The 17608-nt window shown below is 46.6% G+C and overlaps 1 protein-coding gene across 5 annotated transcripts in view; it reads left to right on the forward strand.

Moving 5' to 3' along the window:
• The window catches only part of ampd2b (adenosine monophosphate deaminase 2b), a 52465-nt gene that overhangs the window by 29435 nt on the left and 5422 nt on the right, over positions 1-17608 (forward strand). For 4 of the 5 annotated variants that reach the window (XM_035380692.1, XM_035380694.1, XM_035380696.1 and 1 more), the window contains exons 4-15: positions 5064-5132; positions 7828-7933; positions 8804-8990; positions 9273-9414; positions 10141-10230; positions 10530-10659; positions 12692-12886; positions 14099-14230; positions 14630-14793; positions 15507-15633; positions 16229-16392; positions 16590-16710. In XM_035380692.1, the coding sequence (XP_035236583.1) occupies positions 5064-5132; positions 7828-7933; positions 8804-8990; positions 9273-9414; positions 10141-10230; positions 10530-10659; positions 12692-12886; positions 14099-14230; positions 14630-14793; positions 15507-15633; positions 16229-16392; positions 16590-16710 (1627 nt within the window). The remainder of the gene's footprint in view (positions 1-5063; positions 5133-7827; positions 7934-8803; positions 8991-9272; positions 9415-10140; positions 10231-10529; positions 10660-12691; positions 12887-14098; positions 14231-14629; positions 14794-15506; positions 15634-16228; positions 16393-16589; positions 16711-17608) is intronic. The other variant, XM_035380693.1, reaches the window with a different exon arrangement.

Genomic DNA, 17608 nt, shown 5'->3' on the forward strand with positions numbered 1-17608 from the left:
TACACACTTCTGTTTTGTTTACACGGTCACCAAGTACTGCTGGGATAAAGATACGCAACAAAAAATAACATTTTCTTCATATAGGGCGAAAAGTCATAAAATTTCTCATTAACCTAATTATATTGCACCAATCATGAATTGTTAGCCTCTCTTATTTGTCAAAGACGCATGCTAAATAAGTAAATGATTATATTGTTATTACGCCCCAGAATCCATCAGCTTTACATTAACCGGCGAACAACTGTTTGAACATAACACGCATGTGCCCAAACCACCAGGCTGGGAGCACAAAATCACACCACCAGCCAGGCAAGAAAATGTCTGCCCTACACATTAGGATCATTCAACCAATCAAACTTTATTTATATAACACCTTTCATGCAAGCAAATGCAATTGAACGTGCTTTCTATACAAATGCAAATGAAATTGACAAGAAACAATGTAAAACAAGAATAAAAAAGCAAAACAATCAAACAATGGGGTCTCGTGCACATCAAATCAAATTTGAGATAAAAATTTAAGATAAAATTTAAGATAAAAATGCAAAAATAAATTAAAAAATAAAATAAATATAAATAAATCAAAACTTCACAGATAAAAAATAGAAAATCAGATAAAAGTCAAGCTAAAAAAGTAAGCTTTGAGCTTACGTTTAAAAATATCAGTGCATTCAGCTGCCGCCAGGTCCTCAGGGATCCTCGGTTTCCATCGGATAATGGTTCAGCAGGGGGAAGCTCTGTCTGGCCATCGGCAGCTCCTCAATGCAGGGCTCCAGAACAGTTGCGTAAAGCAGAAACACAGTCTGTGTTTGCCGTTTTTACACGTGTGTAGCGGTCCGTATGGAGAGTCCTCCTGCGTTCACACAGGGAAATCCCTCCTGGGGTGTTATTTCAGTGGCTATTTTTTGCACCCCCGCACGAGCGGAGTTCTTACACGAGGGGCTATACTTGCACCAACTTAGCAAACTGACCTGCCATTGTTATCTACGAAACCCCCTGTATTCAAAAACTGTCCACAGTTCTTTTGTGTGACGGCTTTGGAGGGAAAAATCTGATTGGTTTCTCAGACTTGTGTTAGAGGTGCTGCGTGCGCGTTTTCCTGCTCTGTCTGATAGCAGCGATGATGCTAGCGCTGCTGCTCAGAGTGTTAGCATAGCAGCCGCCTGTTAGCTGCAGATTCAGTTGGGTTGTTTGTTTGACTCTCCTCACTTTTGTCATTCTCATGCGCTTCTACCTTAATGATCGCTGCTTTCCTCGCTAATTGTGATGCTATTAGCAAATCACTCACATTTTTCAGTGTGCCTCAGTGCACTGTGTACAACTATGCTGGAGGCCACACTTATCTGAAACAGCGCCAAAACCCCAAATACAGTACATACCCATGTGAAAAATAGTATGCTAAGCATACTTAATATAAACTTTAATTATACTTCAAGTATTCTTAAGTATAAAATCATATACTTTGGCATACTATTTTTTCACATGGGTATCAACTACTAGCATCAATATATAGCCCACATCTTGACCCTCTGCAAAGTTCAAACTCTCTGTTACTGTATTAGTTCAGCGGTTTGTGTTGGTGTTACTGTATGAGTTCAGCGGTTTGTGTTGGTGTTACTGTGTGAGTTCAGCAGTTTGTGTTGGTGTTACTGTATGAGTTCAGCAGTTTGTGTTGGTGTTACTGTGTGAGTTCAGCAGTTTGTGTTGGTGTTACTGTGTGAGTTCAGCAGTTTGTGTTGGTGTTACTGTGTGAGTTCAGCAGTTTGTGTTGGTGTTACTGTATGAGTTCAGCAGTTTGTGTTGGTGTTACTGTGTGAGTTTAGCGGTTTGTGTTGGTGTTACTGTGTGAGTTTAGCAGTTTGTGTTGGTGTTACTGTGTGAGTTCAGCAGTTTGTGTTGGTGTTACTGTGTGAGTTTAGCAGTTTGTGTTGGTGTTACTGTGTGAGTTTAGCAGTTTGTGTTGGTGTTACTGTGTGAGTTTAGCAGTTTGTGTTGGTGTTACTGTGTGAGTTCAGCAGTTTGTGTTGGTGTTACTGTATGAGTTCAGCAGTTTGTGTTGGTGTTACTGTGTGAGTTTAGCGGTTTGTGTTGGTGTTACTGTATTAGTTTAGCAGAGTGTGATGGTGTTACTGTATGAGTTCAGCAGTTTGTGTTGGTGTTACTGTGTGCGTTCAGCAGTTTGTGTTGGTGTTACTGTATGAGTTTAGCGGTTTGTGTTGGTGTTACTGTGTGAGTTTAGCAGTTTGTGTTGGTGTTACTGTGTGAGTTTAGCAGTTTGTGTTGGTGTTACTGTGTGAGTTTAGCAGTTTGTGTTGGTGTTACTGTGTGAGTTCAGCAGTTTGTGTTGGTGTTACTGTGTGAGTTCAGCAGTTTGTGTTGGTGTTACTGTATGAGTTCAGCAGTTTGTGTTGGTGTTACTGTGTGAGTTTAGCGGTTTGTGTTGGTGTTACTGTGTGAGTTTAGCAGTTTGTGTTGGTGTTACTGTGTGAGTTCAGCAGTTTGTGTTGGTGTTACTGTGTGAGTTTAGCAGTTTGTGTTGGTGTTACTGTGTGAGTTTAGCGGTTTGTGTTGGTGTTACTGTATTAGTTTAGCAGTTTGTGTTGGTGTTACTGTGTGAGTTCAGCAGTTTGTGTTGGTGTTACTGTGTGAGTTCAGCAGTTTGTGTTGGTGTTACTGTGTGAGTTTAGCGGTTTGTGTTGGTGTTACTGTATTAGTTTAGCAGAGTGTGATGGTGTTATTGTATTAGTTCAGCACTGTGTGCTGGATTATTATACGTGCTATGCCAGTGTTTTATCAGGGTCATGAGAACCTCTATTCCACCCCGCCCATCTTATCAGGGTCTCTCTGTCCTGTGTGCACCCTCAGTCCCCACGTTAGCCACCCTCTCCCTGTTTCACCTGGCATAAGGCCAGTGACCAACACTCTTAGCAACATCTGCAGCATCTTGATAAAAGAACTACAGGCCATCCCTTGCTTTTCATTTGGAGACAGACAGGCGCTGATACCCGAATGGATCGTTCCCTCAGGTAATTAGTACTGCGTCTACCAATGGGTTTTTAGCTGCTTGATGTACTGCTAAATCAAGAAAACATAATGGCAGCCTACACCCCGTTTTGATATTGTAGTTAAGACATATTCATTTTCAACCACTGTACTGTCAGTGCTCACACTACAAGATTTTGTCTTGTGCATGGAGAGGACAAAGGGCATTGAATGTGGCTAACTGTGTCCTGAACTTGGAGTTATTTCTTTCCCAGCTCTTTCTGCATCCTTCTTGTGTCGCTTGGCAACATGGTGTTGTCACGGGGTCATGCACTGTAGCTCCATGTGTAAGAGCCAGGGGTTGCCATAGAGACTCCTGGTTTAAATGAGACAGTGGTCTCATGTAACTGACAGGATATAACGGCGTTGAGGAGGTAGTGTAGTTATGTCTGCTAGTGCATATTGATACTGGCGTACCTAAAGATGTTTTAGCAGGGTACATATTGGACATAATCACATGTTGTGGCTGATACTTCAATTTTTCTGTCAGTTTATCCACCTGCATAAATTGTATGGTTTGTTCTTCACATCATTGTTCTGCAGTGTCTGTATATTTGTAATGCTTCACAGTCCTGAAAACCTCCATCAGTTCTTCGTTGCATTTCTGTTCTCTCTTTAGTCCAGTTCTCATTTTATTTAATTAGTGACTTCTAAGAATCCCAAATTTTTTTAAACCGGCCCACCGGCCTGCTCGGATTCCACCCATAACGGCCAGAAATTCACACCCCCCAGTGCTGCTTTGCGTTTACAACTTTTATCTAATGTTTGCCTCCATTTTGATTGACCCTCACAATTCCTAGTTTTTGGAAATGGAATATTATTCTTTTCTGTTCCTTACACCATACTACTGCCTCTTCAACATTTGCCATAACTTCAATCTCATCCTTCTCCATTCATACATTACGCCAGTCAAATCTCCGCCATTCCTTTTTTTTTTTTTTTTTTTTTTTTTTTTTTTTTACCTGGAGGAGCGGTTCTGAATATCTACGACTGTACAATTCAACACAAAAACGACAACATGACAAACAACACAAACGTAAAGGCCGTCTGCCGGAGGACGTTACCAGTCCTCTGTCTCATATCGCAGGTGTGGTCCAGTCTTACAGTTTATCAGTTCTTTTAACAATCCTTAGTATCGCATTAACACCAATTCACAAGGTAGTAATCACAGCATAACTATGGAGGTAGTAAAAAACAAACCTACCTTTCTGCTGGATGTTTTTACTGCTCTGAACAAAGGTGTTTAGCAGCTTGAGGATCCAGTTTATTAGGCTGAGAAGTATTCCCCTTATCCAGCGACCAGGGGGACACCATGAGGTCGACTTGATAGGTTTATTTCTGCAGAGAGAGTACCCCACACTCCCACCAGAGTGCTCAATACTGCACTGAAGATCAGGATTATACTTCCTAATACACAGATGATAGTAAGACAGTAATCATATCTTCATTTGAGTGGAGGTAGCATTGCTATTGGTTAGTTTAGAACCTTCATCCTTTTTTGGTAAATAGTCGTGGCGTAAGGACAGAGGTTTGCAATGCAGCCAATGCAGGTCCCGATATGTTGACTTTCTGGAAGACACAGAACTCCTGCTTGCATTGTCCCACCAAATAAAAAACACTTTTGGAAATGCAATGTTTCAGTAATTTGTTGAGTACAAACAGGCTTGCCGCTCACCTCAGGACACTAACTAAAAACCAGCCCTTGCAAATTACTGGTGACCAAAAACAAAATAAAACAAAACATAACAAAAACACAAGCTGTCCTTTTCCAAGCGGAGAGATTTGGTCCAGTGGGTTTTTGCATTAGCTGGAAAAACTCAGCTGGAAAATTGCCTCTGCGTCAAGATGCTGGTCCCCATTTCAGCTCCAACAAGAAGAAATTTTGCCGTACAGTTCAGCGTTTATCAGACCCTGTCATCTGGAGTGACGTACGTAAGTGCAGTATGACGCATTCGGGTCACTTTCCTCTCTGTGTGTCTCTCTCTTCCTGCCTCCCCTGCCGCTCGCTGCCTCGGCCACAGGGTGGAGCCAGACATCCTGCTCCGGGCCAAGCAGGACTTCCTGAAGACTGACAGCAGCGCAGACCTGGAGTGAGTGTCTTCCCCTGGCCTTTCTCTGCCGAGCCGGTGCTCTGTGCCTGCACTGCATCACACGGCTCCACCTGCACTGCATCACACGGCTGCACCGGCACTGCATCACACTGCATCACACGGCTGCACCGGCACTGCATCACACTGCTGCACCAGCACTGCACCACACTGCTGCACCAGCACTGCATCACACTGCTGCACCAACACTGCATCACACTGCTGCACCTGCACTGCATCACACTGCATCACACTGCTGCACCAGCACTGCATCACACTGCTGCACCAGCACTGCACCACACTGCATCACACTGCTGCACCAGCACTGCATCACACTGCTGCACCGGCACTGCACCACACTGCACCACACTGCTGCACCAGCACTGCATCACACTGCTGCACCAGCACTGCATCACACTGCTGCACCAGCACTGCACCACACTGCTGCACCTGCACTGCATCACACTGCTGCACCGGCACTGCATCACACTGCTGCACCAACACTGCATCACACTGCTGCACCTGCACTGCATCACACTGCTGCACCGGCACTGCATCACACTGCTGCACCAACACTGCATCACACTGCTGCACCAGCACTGCACCACACTGCTGCACCAGCACTGCATCACACGGCTCCAGCACTGCATCACACTGCTGCACCTGCACTGCATCACACGGCTCCAGCACTGCACCACACTGCTGCACCAGCACTGCATCACACGGCTCCAGCAGCACTGCATCACACGGCTGCACCAGCACTGCATCACACTGCTGCACCGGCACTGCATCACACGGCTGCACCAGCACTGCATCACACGGCTGCACCAGCACTGCATCACACGGCTGCACCTGCACTGCATCACACTGCTGCACCAGCACTGCATCACACTGCATCACACTGCTGCACCTGCACTGCATCACACTGCATCACACTGCTGCACCTGCACTGCATCACACTGCTGTACCTGCACTGCATCACACTGCTGCACCAGCACTGCATCACACGGCTGCACCAACACTGCATCACACTGCTGCACCAGCACTGCATCACACGGCTGCACCTGCACTGCATCACACTGCATCACACTGCACCACACTGCTGCACCAGCACTGCACCACACGGCTGCACCAACACTGCATCACACTGCTGCACCAGCACTGCATCACACGGCTGCACCTGCACTGCATCACACTGCATCACACTGCACCACACTGCTGCACCAGCACTGCACCACACGGCTGCACCAACACTGCATCACACTGCTGCACCAGCACTGCATCACACGGCTGCACCTGCACTGCATCACACTGCTGCACCAGCACTGCATCACACTGCATCACACTGCTGCACCTGCACTGCATCACACTGCTGTACCTGCACTGCATCACACTGCTGCACCAGCACTGCATCACACGGCTGCACCGGCACTGCATCACACTGCTGCACCAGCACTGCACCACACTGCATCACACTGCTGCACCTGCACTGCATCACACTGCTGTACCTGCACTGCATCACACGGCTCCAGCAGCACTGCACCACACTGCTGCACCAGCACTGCATCACACGGCTCCAGCACCACACTGCTGCACCAGCACTGCATCACACTGCTGCACCTGCACTGCATCACACTGCTGCACCAGCACTGCATCACACGGCTCCAGCAGCACTGCACCACACTGCTGCACCAGCACTGCATCACACTGCTGCACCTGCACTGCATCACACTGCACCACACGGCTGCACCAGCACTGCATCAGGACTTGTAACAGACCTTGGGAAAGTACACTTTTGAAAATTGTTTACTCTTTAGATGCCTGAAAAATTTTAATATGCTACACCAGGTCCCTGAAAATGTTCAACAAATCATGTTATAAAGCAAAATGTAGCAGTCATTTGAAAGAACAATTTTCTGAATTTTTTTTTTTTTACTTTTAAAATTGCAACATTAACAGAACAGTTAACAGTTTAATGGTAATTTTCAAGAATGTTCTGGCATCTAAATGGAAGTTTTTATAGTAATAATTTTGCTCAGGCCCATGTGTTGCCAGTTCCAGTCATCCCTGCCTGACATGGGGATCTAAGCTAACGGCTAGCTGTTCTGTGTTCTTACCTAATTCTTTTTAAAGACTGTTTCAATTTTGCCCTCATAAACCAGTAACACTTGATTCCAGGGAAATGGTTCCTTTTTTCTCCCCCTGCTGGTGAGTGCCATTCTGGGCAGGGGGTACTAATGAACCGCAGTAGGATAAGGATTCTCTAACCCTGATACTGGAGATCCAAGGGATCTTCTGGTTTTTGTTTTCACCTTGAAATTGGCAGGCAATTCTGATCCAGAAAATCAGGCCAGCTGAGTTAACCGCATAATCAATTACTTTAATTGGCCAATTAAGTAACAATGAAAACCGACGGGCCTTGAACATAAATTGATTCCCATTTGGAAGCTTTCGTCACCATGCTTTCCCTGTCTCCAAAACCACAGTGTATTTGATCCCGGTAACAGCGAGTTCTTTACTGATACTTTCACAGTAAATGAAATTGACAGGTAAAGTGGTAAAGCTTCTGAGCTCTCTCAGATCCGTTTGCTCTAAACACCCAGGGAGAGAGCTGGTGGTGTCAATTACCAGCAGCTGTACATATCTGTGGGATGTATCGTATCGACTGCGGGCTCTCATTTCCATCTCTGTCTCTCAGATTTCTGAAGGAGCAGAATGACGTCTCGGCAGAGCACTTCCCTAAAGTGAGGGAGCAGGTCCAGGAGTACCAGCGTGTCGCCATCTCAGGAGAGGAGGAGTGTGGGGTGAGAGGGGGCGGGGCTTATGGGGACCAGTGTGAGGCAGGGCGGGGCTTATGGGGATCAGAGTGAGGCAGGGCAGGGCGGGGCTTATGGGGACCAGAGTGAGGCAGGGCGGGGCTTATGGGGACCAGAGTGAGGCAGGGCGGGGCTTATGGGGACCAGTGTGAGGCAGGGCGGGGCGGGGCTTATGGGGACCAGAGTGAGGCAGGGCAGGGCAGGGCTTATGGGGACCAGTGTGAGGCAGGGCGGGGCTTATGGGGACCAGAGTGAGGCAGGGCAGGGCGGGGCTTATGGGGACCAGAGTGAGGCAGGGCAGGGCTTATGGGGACCAGAGTGAGGCAGGGTGAGGCTTATGGGGACCAGAGTGAGGCAGGGCGGGGTTTATGGGGACCAGAGTGAGGCAGGACGGGGCTTATGGGGCAGGGCTAAGATAGAATGTGTTCATGGGGAGAAGGGCTCAGTATCGTCATAACCACATTATAACAGGAAAAATATTATGTTCAATGACTATTGAACTTATTTATTTCATTAATGTGATCATAATTTAATTTCCTGAATTGATTTGGGTATGGAATTGGGTGGCATGAAGGCACAGTGGCTAACTGCAAGGTTCTGTTGCTTTGCAAGAATGAGGTTTTGTTGCTTTGTAAGAATGAGGTTCTGTTGCTTTGTAAGAGGGAAGTTCTGTGTGGAGTTTGCATGTTCTTCCCGTGTTTGTGTGCATTTCCTCTGAGTGCTTCACTTTCCTCATCCTAAACATGTCGCCCAGGGACTACAGATGAAAATGAGCGTTCCTAGCTAACATTAACAGAAATGTAATGTAATGTAATGTACACAGTGAAATTGATCACTGCCCCCTCCCCTCTCCTCCAGGTACCCTTCGTGGACCTGCTGGACGCTGCTAAGTGTGTGGTCCATGCGCTGTTCATCCGGGAGAAGTACATGGCCCTGTCCATGCAGAGCTTCTGCACAACCACGTCCCGCTACCTACAGCAGCTCGGGAACAAGCCACTGGAGCTCCGCGTCTACGACGATATCCCAGAAACCCCTGTGGCTGCAGGTGCGAGGACCGCCCCTGCCGGAACCCGGCACGGTGCCAACCCAAAAACCTGCTGATCATCACCCCCCCTCCTCGAGCAGCAATACAGCCACTACTGTTATACCCCACCCACACAGAGCTGTCAATCGTGTTTATTGACCGCTCCCCCAACTCAAATCTCTACTATGAGGCAATATATAGCCATTAATGTGCACTTAATTAGTGAAAAATGGATCAGCCATTTGAATTTTGACAGTGATTGACCCTGTTCTCTTCTCTCTGCCCCCCCCCCCCCCTCCCCAGATGCCCCTGTGCACCCTCCCGTTTCCGAAACGCACCCCTACGCGGATCAGGACCCCAAAAACATGCCCGGCGACACTGGCTTCGGCTGCAAGATGGTGGACGGGGTGATGCACGTCTACGGCAAGAGGAGCAGCTTGGACAAGTGAGGGACCGCCCCCTCGATGATGTCATAGAACACACAGCTCACATCCTCTTACATTTGTTCTCAAGTGGTGCAGCAGGGGCCTATACCGCAGACTTCGCAGATACTTCACTCCTTATTCCAAGCCCTGCCTCTCTACCATTTGATTGGATATCATTTCTGAAGAGGGGTGTGAACATGTATAGTACTGTGGTCACACTGTGGTTTGTGTGGGTTTCCTCCGGGTACTCCGGTTTCCTCCCACACCGAAAGACATGCATATCAGGTTAGGTATACTCCTGCCTTTGCCCCTGACCAAGGCACTGGCCTCAGAACTGGAGTTGGTCCCCGGGCGCTGCACTGTGGCTGCCCACTGCTCCTAAGTAATTAGTATGGGTAAAATGCAGGGGATAAATTATCCCACGGGATTCAGTAAAATATAACTCATGGAAATTGTGCACTCTAACACAGCATTGGAAACTACTGTTAGCTGCTGTAGTTAAGAAACAGAGAGGACAGAAATAGTACAGAAGGAGAGTAATTGGTGAGTCTATTGTACCAGGATTGTGTATCAGTGCTGGGAGCTGTGAACACTGATCTGAAACTGTTGAAATGGTGTTGCTGCAAAGAGCAGAAGGGGGAAATGTTGGGAACTCTGGCATGAGGAGCCCGGGTTGGAGCAGTGGGGGTGGGGGTGGGGGTGGAGGTGGGGGGGTCACATGCTAACATCCACGTTGTGTTCTGCAGGAGTACAGAGCTGGACCTGCCGTACCCTAACCTGCAGGAGTACATCGCCGACATGAGCGTCATGATGGCCCTGATCATCAACGGCCCTGTGTGAGTGGAGCAGGATTATTATTATTATTATTATTATTATTATTATTATTATCACGATTATTATTATTATTATTATTATCACGATTATTATTATTATTATTATTATTATCACGATTATTATTATTATTATTATTATTATTATTATTATTATCTACAGAATTTTTTTCCTTACAAATTATGGGAGTGTCCCCTGGAAGCTATGTTGATATAAGTGAGGTTTGACATGCTGCGTTTCTGCATCTCTCTGTTTGATGCGACGCTGTCTGTGCTGACTTCCTGTCTGTGTGCGGGCCCTGCAGGAAGTCGTTTTGTTACAGGCGGCTCCAGTACCTGAGCTCCAAGTTTCAGATGCACATCCTGCTGAACGAGATGAAGGAGCTGGCTGCCCAGAAGAAGGTCCCGCACCGCGACTTCTACAACATCCGCAAAGTACGCACCCTCCCCCCTCCTACCTGCTTCTGCCCTCAGCTCTGTCTCTGCTACCTGACAAGCAGAGCAGAAATGGTTCAGTGGCGCCACCCAGTGGTGAAGTTAATTTATGATTTCGGCTCATTTGTGAAAATGCTTAACTGATTTTATTTGTTTTGCTCCCAGACTCTCTCCTTCCCTCCAGAGCATCTGAAAAAGGGATTTTAAAGTTTGTGAGTTTAGTTTCTCTGTTATCTGATCTGCTTTACCATGTACAGTATTTTTGCCAGTGTTCGGTTACAGGGAAATGGCCCTGTGTTTCCAATCAAAGAAATCTCCTCCATTTTAAACCCCGCCCCCTCACCCTGTGTACCCCACCTAACGTAGGTAGCTGGATAGCTAGAGATAATGTTAGTACGGTGAAATAAGCGACTGTGAGTGACAGTAAGAAGGCAGATTCGATTATAGCTTAATTTCATCATATTAAAAATATAGCTTACTTAATTGCATTATGTTGAATATAGTATGCTTTTATCATAGAGACTTTTATTTTGAAAATTTAAGGCTCTCATGAAATTTCCTTATTGGTGCTATTGGTTCATCCCCATGACGAACTTCAGGTGGTGCCACCGAGGAAAAGCAATTCCAAGGTTAACTCTAGAATGAGCCCTGTCAGCTTGTCTTTTTGCTTCGCTGTGTCTGGGCTTCTTTGCTAAGTCTGATCCCAAACCACAGGCTCTGTAGCCACACCCATCCCTCCCCACACGGAAAAGAGCGCCACGCCCAGAAACGTACCAAAAACATTTTAGACTAACAAATAGAGGTAAAGGCACACATTCGGCTAAAGTCAATAAAGACAGAGATTGCCAGTGCATCTTAGATATGCCTTAGCATGGTTATTTTACACTTTCAAGGTAAAAATCCTGAATAGTATGCCTTTAAGGTACTGATTAGCAAATGCTCTCAGTGTTTCAATTTCTTGTTTAATATTTTTTTCAAATGTATGTCCTCTTATGTGAAAAGAGCATCAGTTTGTTTCGATATATTTGTAAAGGAAATAGAGCAGCAGCCATACCTCCATGCACTCTGCTCCTGCCAAATGGCTGAAGCTAAGCAGGTGTGGGCTTGGTTAGTACTTGGATGGGAGACCACCAGGGAATACTGAGTTGCTGCTGGAAGTGGTGTTGGGTGGGCCAGCAGGGGGCAATCTTCTCTCTGGTACAAATAAACCCCAATGCCCCAGTGCAGTGACGGGGACACTGTGCTGCAGGAGATGCCGTCTTTCGGATGAGACGTTAGACCGAGGTCCTGACTCTCTGTGGTCATTAAAGATCCCATGACACTTAACGCTAAGAGTAGGGGGTTCCCCGGTGTCCTGGCCAAATCCCAGGTCTGGCTCTCGCAAACTTGCCACTAAAAATCATCCCCAGACTTAATTGGCTAAATAAATGTTCTCTCCCTCTCCACCTTCGCTAATGTGTGGTGAGCGTTCTGGTGCAAATTGGCTGCCGTGCATCACCCAGGTGGGTGCTACACATTGGTGGTGGGTGAGGTGAGTTCCCCTTCACTGTAAAGCACTTTGAGCATTTGGAAAAGTGCTATATAAATGTAATTAATAATAGAATAAATTACAGAACATAAAGTCAGTATATAGAGAATAGAGTGGTTTACTGATCTTGTTTTGGGTGTCTGTATTCATCGGGTCCCATATTTAGTATTCAGGGTGTAACCTTTTTTGTGTGTTTTGAATTTTCATATTTGCCCACAAGCTGCAAATGTAAGATGCAACAAAACCTGAATGCATATTTTAAATATGATTTTCATTTCCAAGCAGAGAGACCTTTCTTTTGGTGGTCAAATTCATAAAACATGTACTCCAGAGTGTTCCACTTCTCACATTTATCATCCGCTATGGGACTAATTGTACATTGTCCCTGATGAATGAATGAAAATATCAATCCACGATGCCAGGGTTCATACAGAAGCTGAATGATCACAGCATTCCTCGCCCACAGTTTTTCTGAGAGACCTGTATCTCTGGCACCCTCTGCAGGTGGACACGCACATCCACGCCTCCTCCTGCATGAACCAGAAGCACCTGCTGCGCTTCATCAAGCGGGCCATTAAGAAGTACCCCGGCGAGATCGTGCATGTGGAGCAGGGCCGAGGCCAGACGCTCACAGAGGTGTTCCAGAACATGAACCTGACCGCCTTCGACCTGAGCGTGGACACACTGGACATGCACGCCGTGAGAACCAGGGCTGGGGGGGGAGAGGAGAGAGAGGGGGAGGGGGGAGGAGGGAGGAGAGGGGAGGGGAGGAGAGAGGGGGGGAGGAGAAACAGGGAAGGGGGAGAGGAGAGAGAGGGAAGGGGGAAGAGGAGAGAGGGACGGGGTGGATGAGAGGGGGAGAGGAGAGGGATGAGGGAGAGGAGAGAGGGAAGGGGTGGAGGAGAGGGCAGAGGAGAAAGAGGGAAGGAGGGAGAGGAGAGGGATGGGGAGGGGTGAGAGAAGAGTGGGACAGGGGAGAGGAGAGAGGGAAGGGGGATAGGAGAGAGAGGGGAGAGGGAAAGGGGAGTGAGGAGAAGTGAGAGGAGAGGAGAAAGACTGGTGGAGCAGAGGAGGAAAGGAGGAGAGAGGAAAAGAAAAAGAGAAGAGGAAAGAAGTGAAGTTAGTGGAGGAAAGGAAATACGGAGAGGGTAAAGAGTGGTTTACTGTTTGTAAACCCCTGGTTTCACCCATTACTCTAATTCTCTTCCCCTTAATCCATGTGGAATGGATAATAATGGCTAGAGGGCATTGTTCTGATTGCCATGTCACCTGTTACCATGGAAGCCTGCAGTCTTCTCCCAGAAGAATATATTTCCCTAATAGTGTAGAGTGGCCCACAAGCAGATTCTCATCTGCACAGTTGTCTGTCCACCAGTACTATGTAAGTGGACTTGTGGACAGTTGAAGCAAGACTGTTGAGGTGAAAATGAGTTGTTAAAATTTTCAACAGCCAAAAATAGTTGGTAAAAGCTCCTGCCACTAGAGCAGTGGTTCTCAAAGTGTGGGGGGGGGGGGATGTCTGTTACAAACCAAAAATAAATTGGCATCCAAGGAAAATCAAATTTGTCGGGGGGCTTCAAAAAATGTCTTATTACCAAAGAGGGGCCTGACCGAAAAAGTTTGGGAGCCCTGTACTGGAGGTCTGCTGTAGTGGCGATCTGCCAGACAGAAGTAGTAGAGCAAGAACTGGCACCAATGGCTGACAGCTAGGGGCTTTCTCTCTGGGTCCACGGGGCTAATCCTTATAGGCCCAACTGATCTGAATGTTCCGGGTTTATTTTTGTGGGATTCTGTACCTACCCTGCAATGTACCCAAGTTTTCTCACCAGGAAGCCTCGATGAGCGCATCATAGCAGGTAACCACGGTGAACCTTACCCCGCCCCCCCCCATTTCTCTCTCTCTGTCCTCAGGATCGCAACACTTTCCACCGCTTCGACAAGTTCAACGCCAAATACAACCCCATCGGAGAGTCCATCCTCCGGGAGATCTTCATCAAGACTGACAACCACATCGAGGGAAAGTATTTCGGACACATCGTAAAGGTCCGTTGCCTGGAAGACAGAGCCGCTGCTCCTTACGCTCACCTGTGCGCGGAGCGCTGATTCTCTGCTAGCACAACCGTCCAATCGAGTTTTACCACATCTGTAGGCACTGCAGTACATATACAGAAAATTTCTGTATGGGCTGTGGAACAATAAAAGCGCAGCCAATGTACTATTTCTGACTAGTAGGGAATATAAGTGTATGCTTATTTGTATGCTCTTTTTGGATAAAAGGCCAAATTAGCCCATGGAATAAGGTGCATGGCTCATATATAAAAATAATACCTGCTTCGTCTTGATTTGTAAGTCAATTCCCTCTTTCTAAAATTTAACACAAGCCAAGCTGTCCTCCTGCATTGACCTGGGACTGTAACTGTTTCCTGTCTCTCTGCTTGGAAGGAAGTGATGTCAGACCTGGAGGAGAGCAAGTACCAGAACGTGGAGCTGCGGCTGTCCATCTACGGCCGAGCTCGGGACGAGTGGGACAGGCTTGCGCAGTGGGCTGTCCGCCACAATGTCTACTCCGAAAACGTGTGCTGGCTCATACAGGTGCCCCGCCTCTTGTGAGTGCCACCGAACCAGGGAGCTACAGTATAGACCACCAATCACCAAAGAGCTACACCACAGACCACCAATTATCAGGGAGCTACACCACAGACCACCTTCACCAGGGGGCTACACCATAGACCACCAATCACCAGGGAGCAACACCACAGACCACCAATCATCATGGAGCTACACCATAGACCACCAATCACCAGGGGGCTACACCATAGACTACCAATCACTAGGGAGTTACATCATAGACCATAAATCACCAGGGGGCTACACCATACACCACCAATCACCAGGAAGCTATACTACAGACCACCAATCACCAGGGAGCTACAGTACAGACCACCAATCACCAAAGAGCTACACCACAGACCACCTTCACCAGGGGGCTACACCTTAGACCACCAAACACCAGATAAATACACTACAGACCACCAATCACCAATAAAATACACCACTGATTCTATAGGCTTGCCAGATATTCAGCTCCATATTCCCTGTTGTTGAAACTGAAGCATTTCAATTTGATGCACTTTCTTAAAATAAACTATGGACCCAAGTGACCAAGTACAGTACTGTGCCAAAACTAGTGTCAGCGATGTAATATGGGCTATCCATCCATATGCTTTAGTGAAATGCAGTACAGTCTATGAAAACTATGGCAAAATGCAGCTCTGTTGCAGAAGTGGGTTACATTAGTTTGGATTTATTCTCTCCTCAGTGATGTTTACCACACCAAGAAACAGCTGGCCAACTTCCAGGAAATGCTGGAAAACATTTTCATGCCGCTTTTTGAGGTCACCATCAACCCACAAAGCCACCCAGAGCTCCACCTCTTCCTCCAGCATGTCAGTAACATCGCTGCTATGTTTAACCTTTTAAGGCATTAAGATCACAAATATGTGACTAGAATGTTCCAGTTCTAATTCTGATGTAACAATCACTACTGGTGAAAAAGCAGTGATGTTCTAGAACACTGACTTAGAATTTAGAGAAAACATTCCAAAAAACCAACTCTTCACGGGGTAAAACATTTGACCTCTTTCATTTATCCTAAGTCTCATACCTTGAACATCTCAACTTGAGGCAGAGGGCTTTAGCAGAAGTAGCAACAACAGCTTTTGCTCTTAATGCTTAGCAATTAAGCCAGATATTAACACCAGTGGCCTCCAGAGATAATGTGGTAATGAGCAAAGTAATACAGTACCTATCAGTTGTACTGAAGAGAAATGCTTGTCAGGCTCTGCTAAGATATAGTACAGTTATCATAAGAAATAATTAAACATAATCTTACATAATAAAATAGCATTTCAACAGGAACTAAAAAAAAGCTCTTCTGTTGCCCATGCTGTGTATTACAGATGTAGTATTGGGCTATTTGAGCCAAGTCTCATGGTTGCCAGAACCTTCTCCAACTGTGTGTGCTGTATCGTGTGTGGTTAGGTGGTGGGCTTTGACAGTGTGGACGACGAATCCAAACCGGAACATCACATCTTCAACTTGGACAGTCCGCTTCCGGTCAACTGGACCCTGGAGGACAACCCCCCCTATTCCTACTACCTCTATTACATGTATGCCAACATGACTGTTCTCAACCACCTCCGCAGGTAAGTTACCTCAGAGCCAGAAACCTTCCAGCCACCTGCACAGTGGTGACACCTGAGAGTCAGAATGTGGAACATGGTGTTACCAACACTGACTGGTTTGGACAATGCATGATTTCGTATTTCAAAATGGCATTTGGTTACTCCCTGACACCAAACGGCTGCTTGTGTTTCAATTCCTTTGTGATGTCATGATGTAGGAGGCGGGGTTTCCACACATTTGTGCTCCGCCCTCACTGTGGAGAGGCGGGGCCTATCCACCACCTGGTGTCGGGCTTCATGCTGTCAGAGAACATATCCCACGGGCTGCTTCTGAGGAAGGTGAGGTCACCCTCCATCACCAAACTCACCAGAACAGGATGTGCCAGAACAGGAACAGCTTCACTGCACTTTATTTACAACCAAACGGGCAAATGGCAATTAGTTTTTTGGCCAAACGTAATTTCCCTGAAATGTTCTTTTTTTTTTTTTTAGCTATAACACTGTTTCAAAACAGGCACTAATTTTCAACTTACAATCTACAGTATATCTTGACACCTGGGACACCAAACTGTAGTCCTGGAGTGCCACAGACTCTGCTCATTTACTGGTGTATTTCAACACTTACTGTAAGTGCTTGTCTTAGCTCAGTCAGTGAGAAGCCCATAGGCCTTATTTCCAAGGCTTTCTCTGTAAATTTTTGCAAGCCTAAAGCGCAAGGTGAGAACTGAACTAATCTCTCCACATATTGCAGAACAAGAATTATTAACACACTGCAAACAGCTTGTTGGAACACCAGGTTGCAAATAAAAGGCTGGAGGGGTTAAGAAACAGCTAAACAAATACATTTATCTTAGAGATGTACAGTATACACCAGTGGTAACCAAACCTGTTCCTGGAGATCTACCGTCCTGTAGGTTTTCACTCCAACCCTAACAAAGCACACATCATTCAACAGCTAGAGCAGGGCTGCCCAACCCTGTTTCTGGAAATCTACCGGCCTGTAGGTTTTCACTCCAACCCTAGCAAAGCACACCTCATTCAACAGCTAGAGATCTTGTTGCGCTGCTAAATAGTAGAGTCAGGTGTGCCAAATTAGGGTTGAAATGAAAACCTACAGGATGGTAGATCTCTCTGAACAGCGTTAGTTACCACTGGTATACACTGTGTCCCACAATAGCTGAGCACTTGGGAATTATGCAGAACAGTAGGCCTAGTTTAAAAACAACACTGTGGTACC

The sequence above is a fragment of the Anguilla anguilla genome, chromosome 11 (genome assembly GCF_013347855.1).
Source record: "Anguilla anguilla isolate fAngAng1 chromosome 11, fAngAng1.pri, whole genome shotgun sequence".
NCBI classification, from domain to species: Eukaryota; Metazoa; Chordata; class Actinopteri; order Anguilliformes; family Anguillidae; genus Anguilla; species Anguilla anguilla.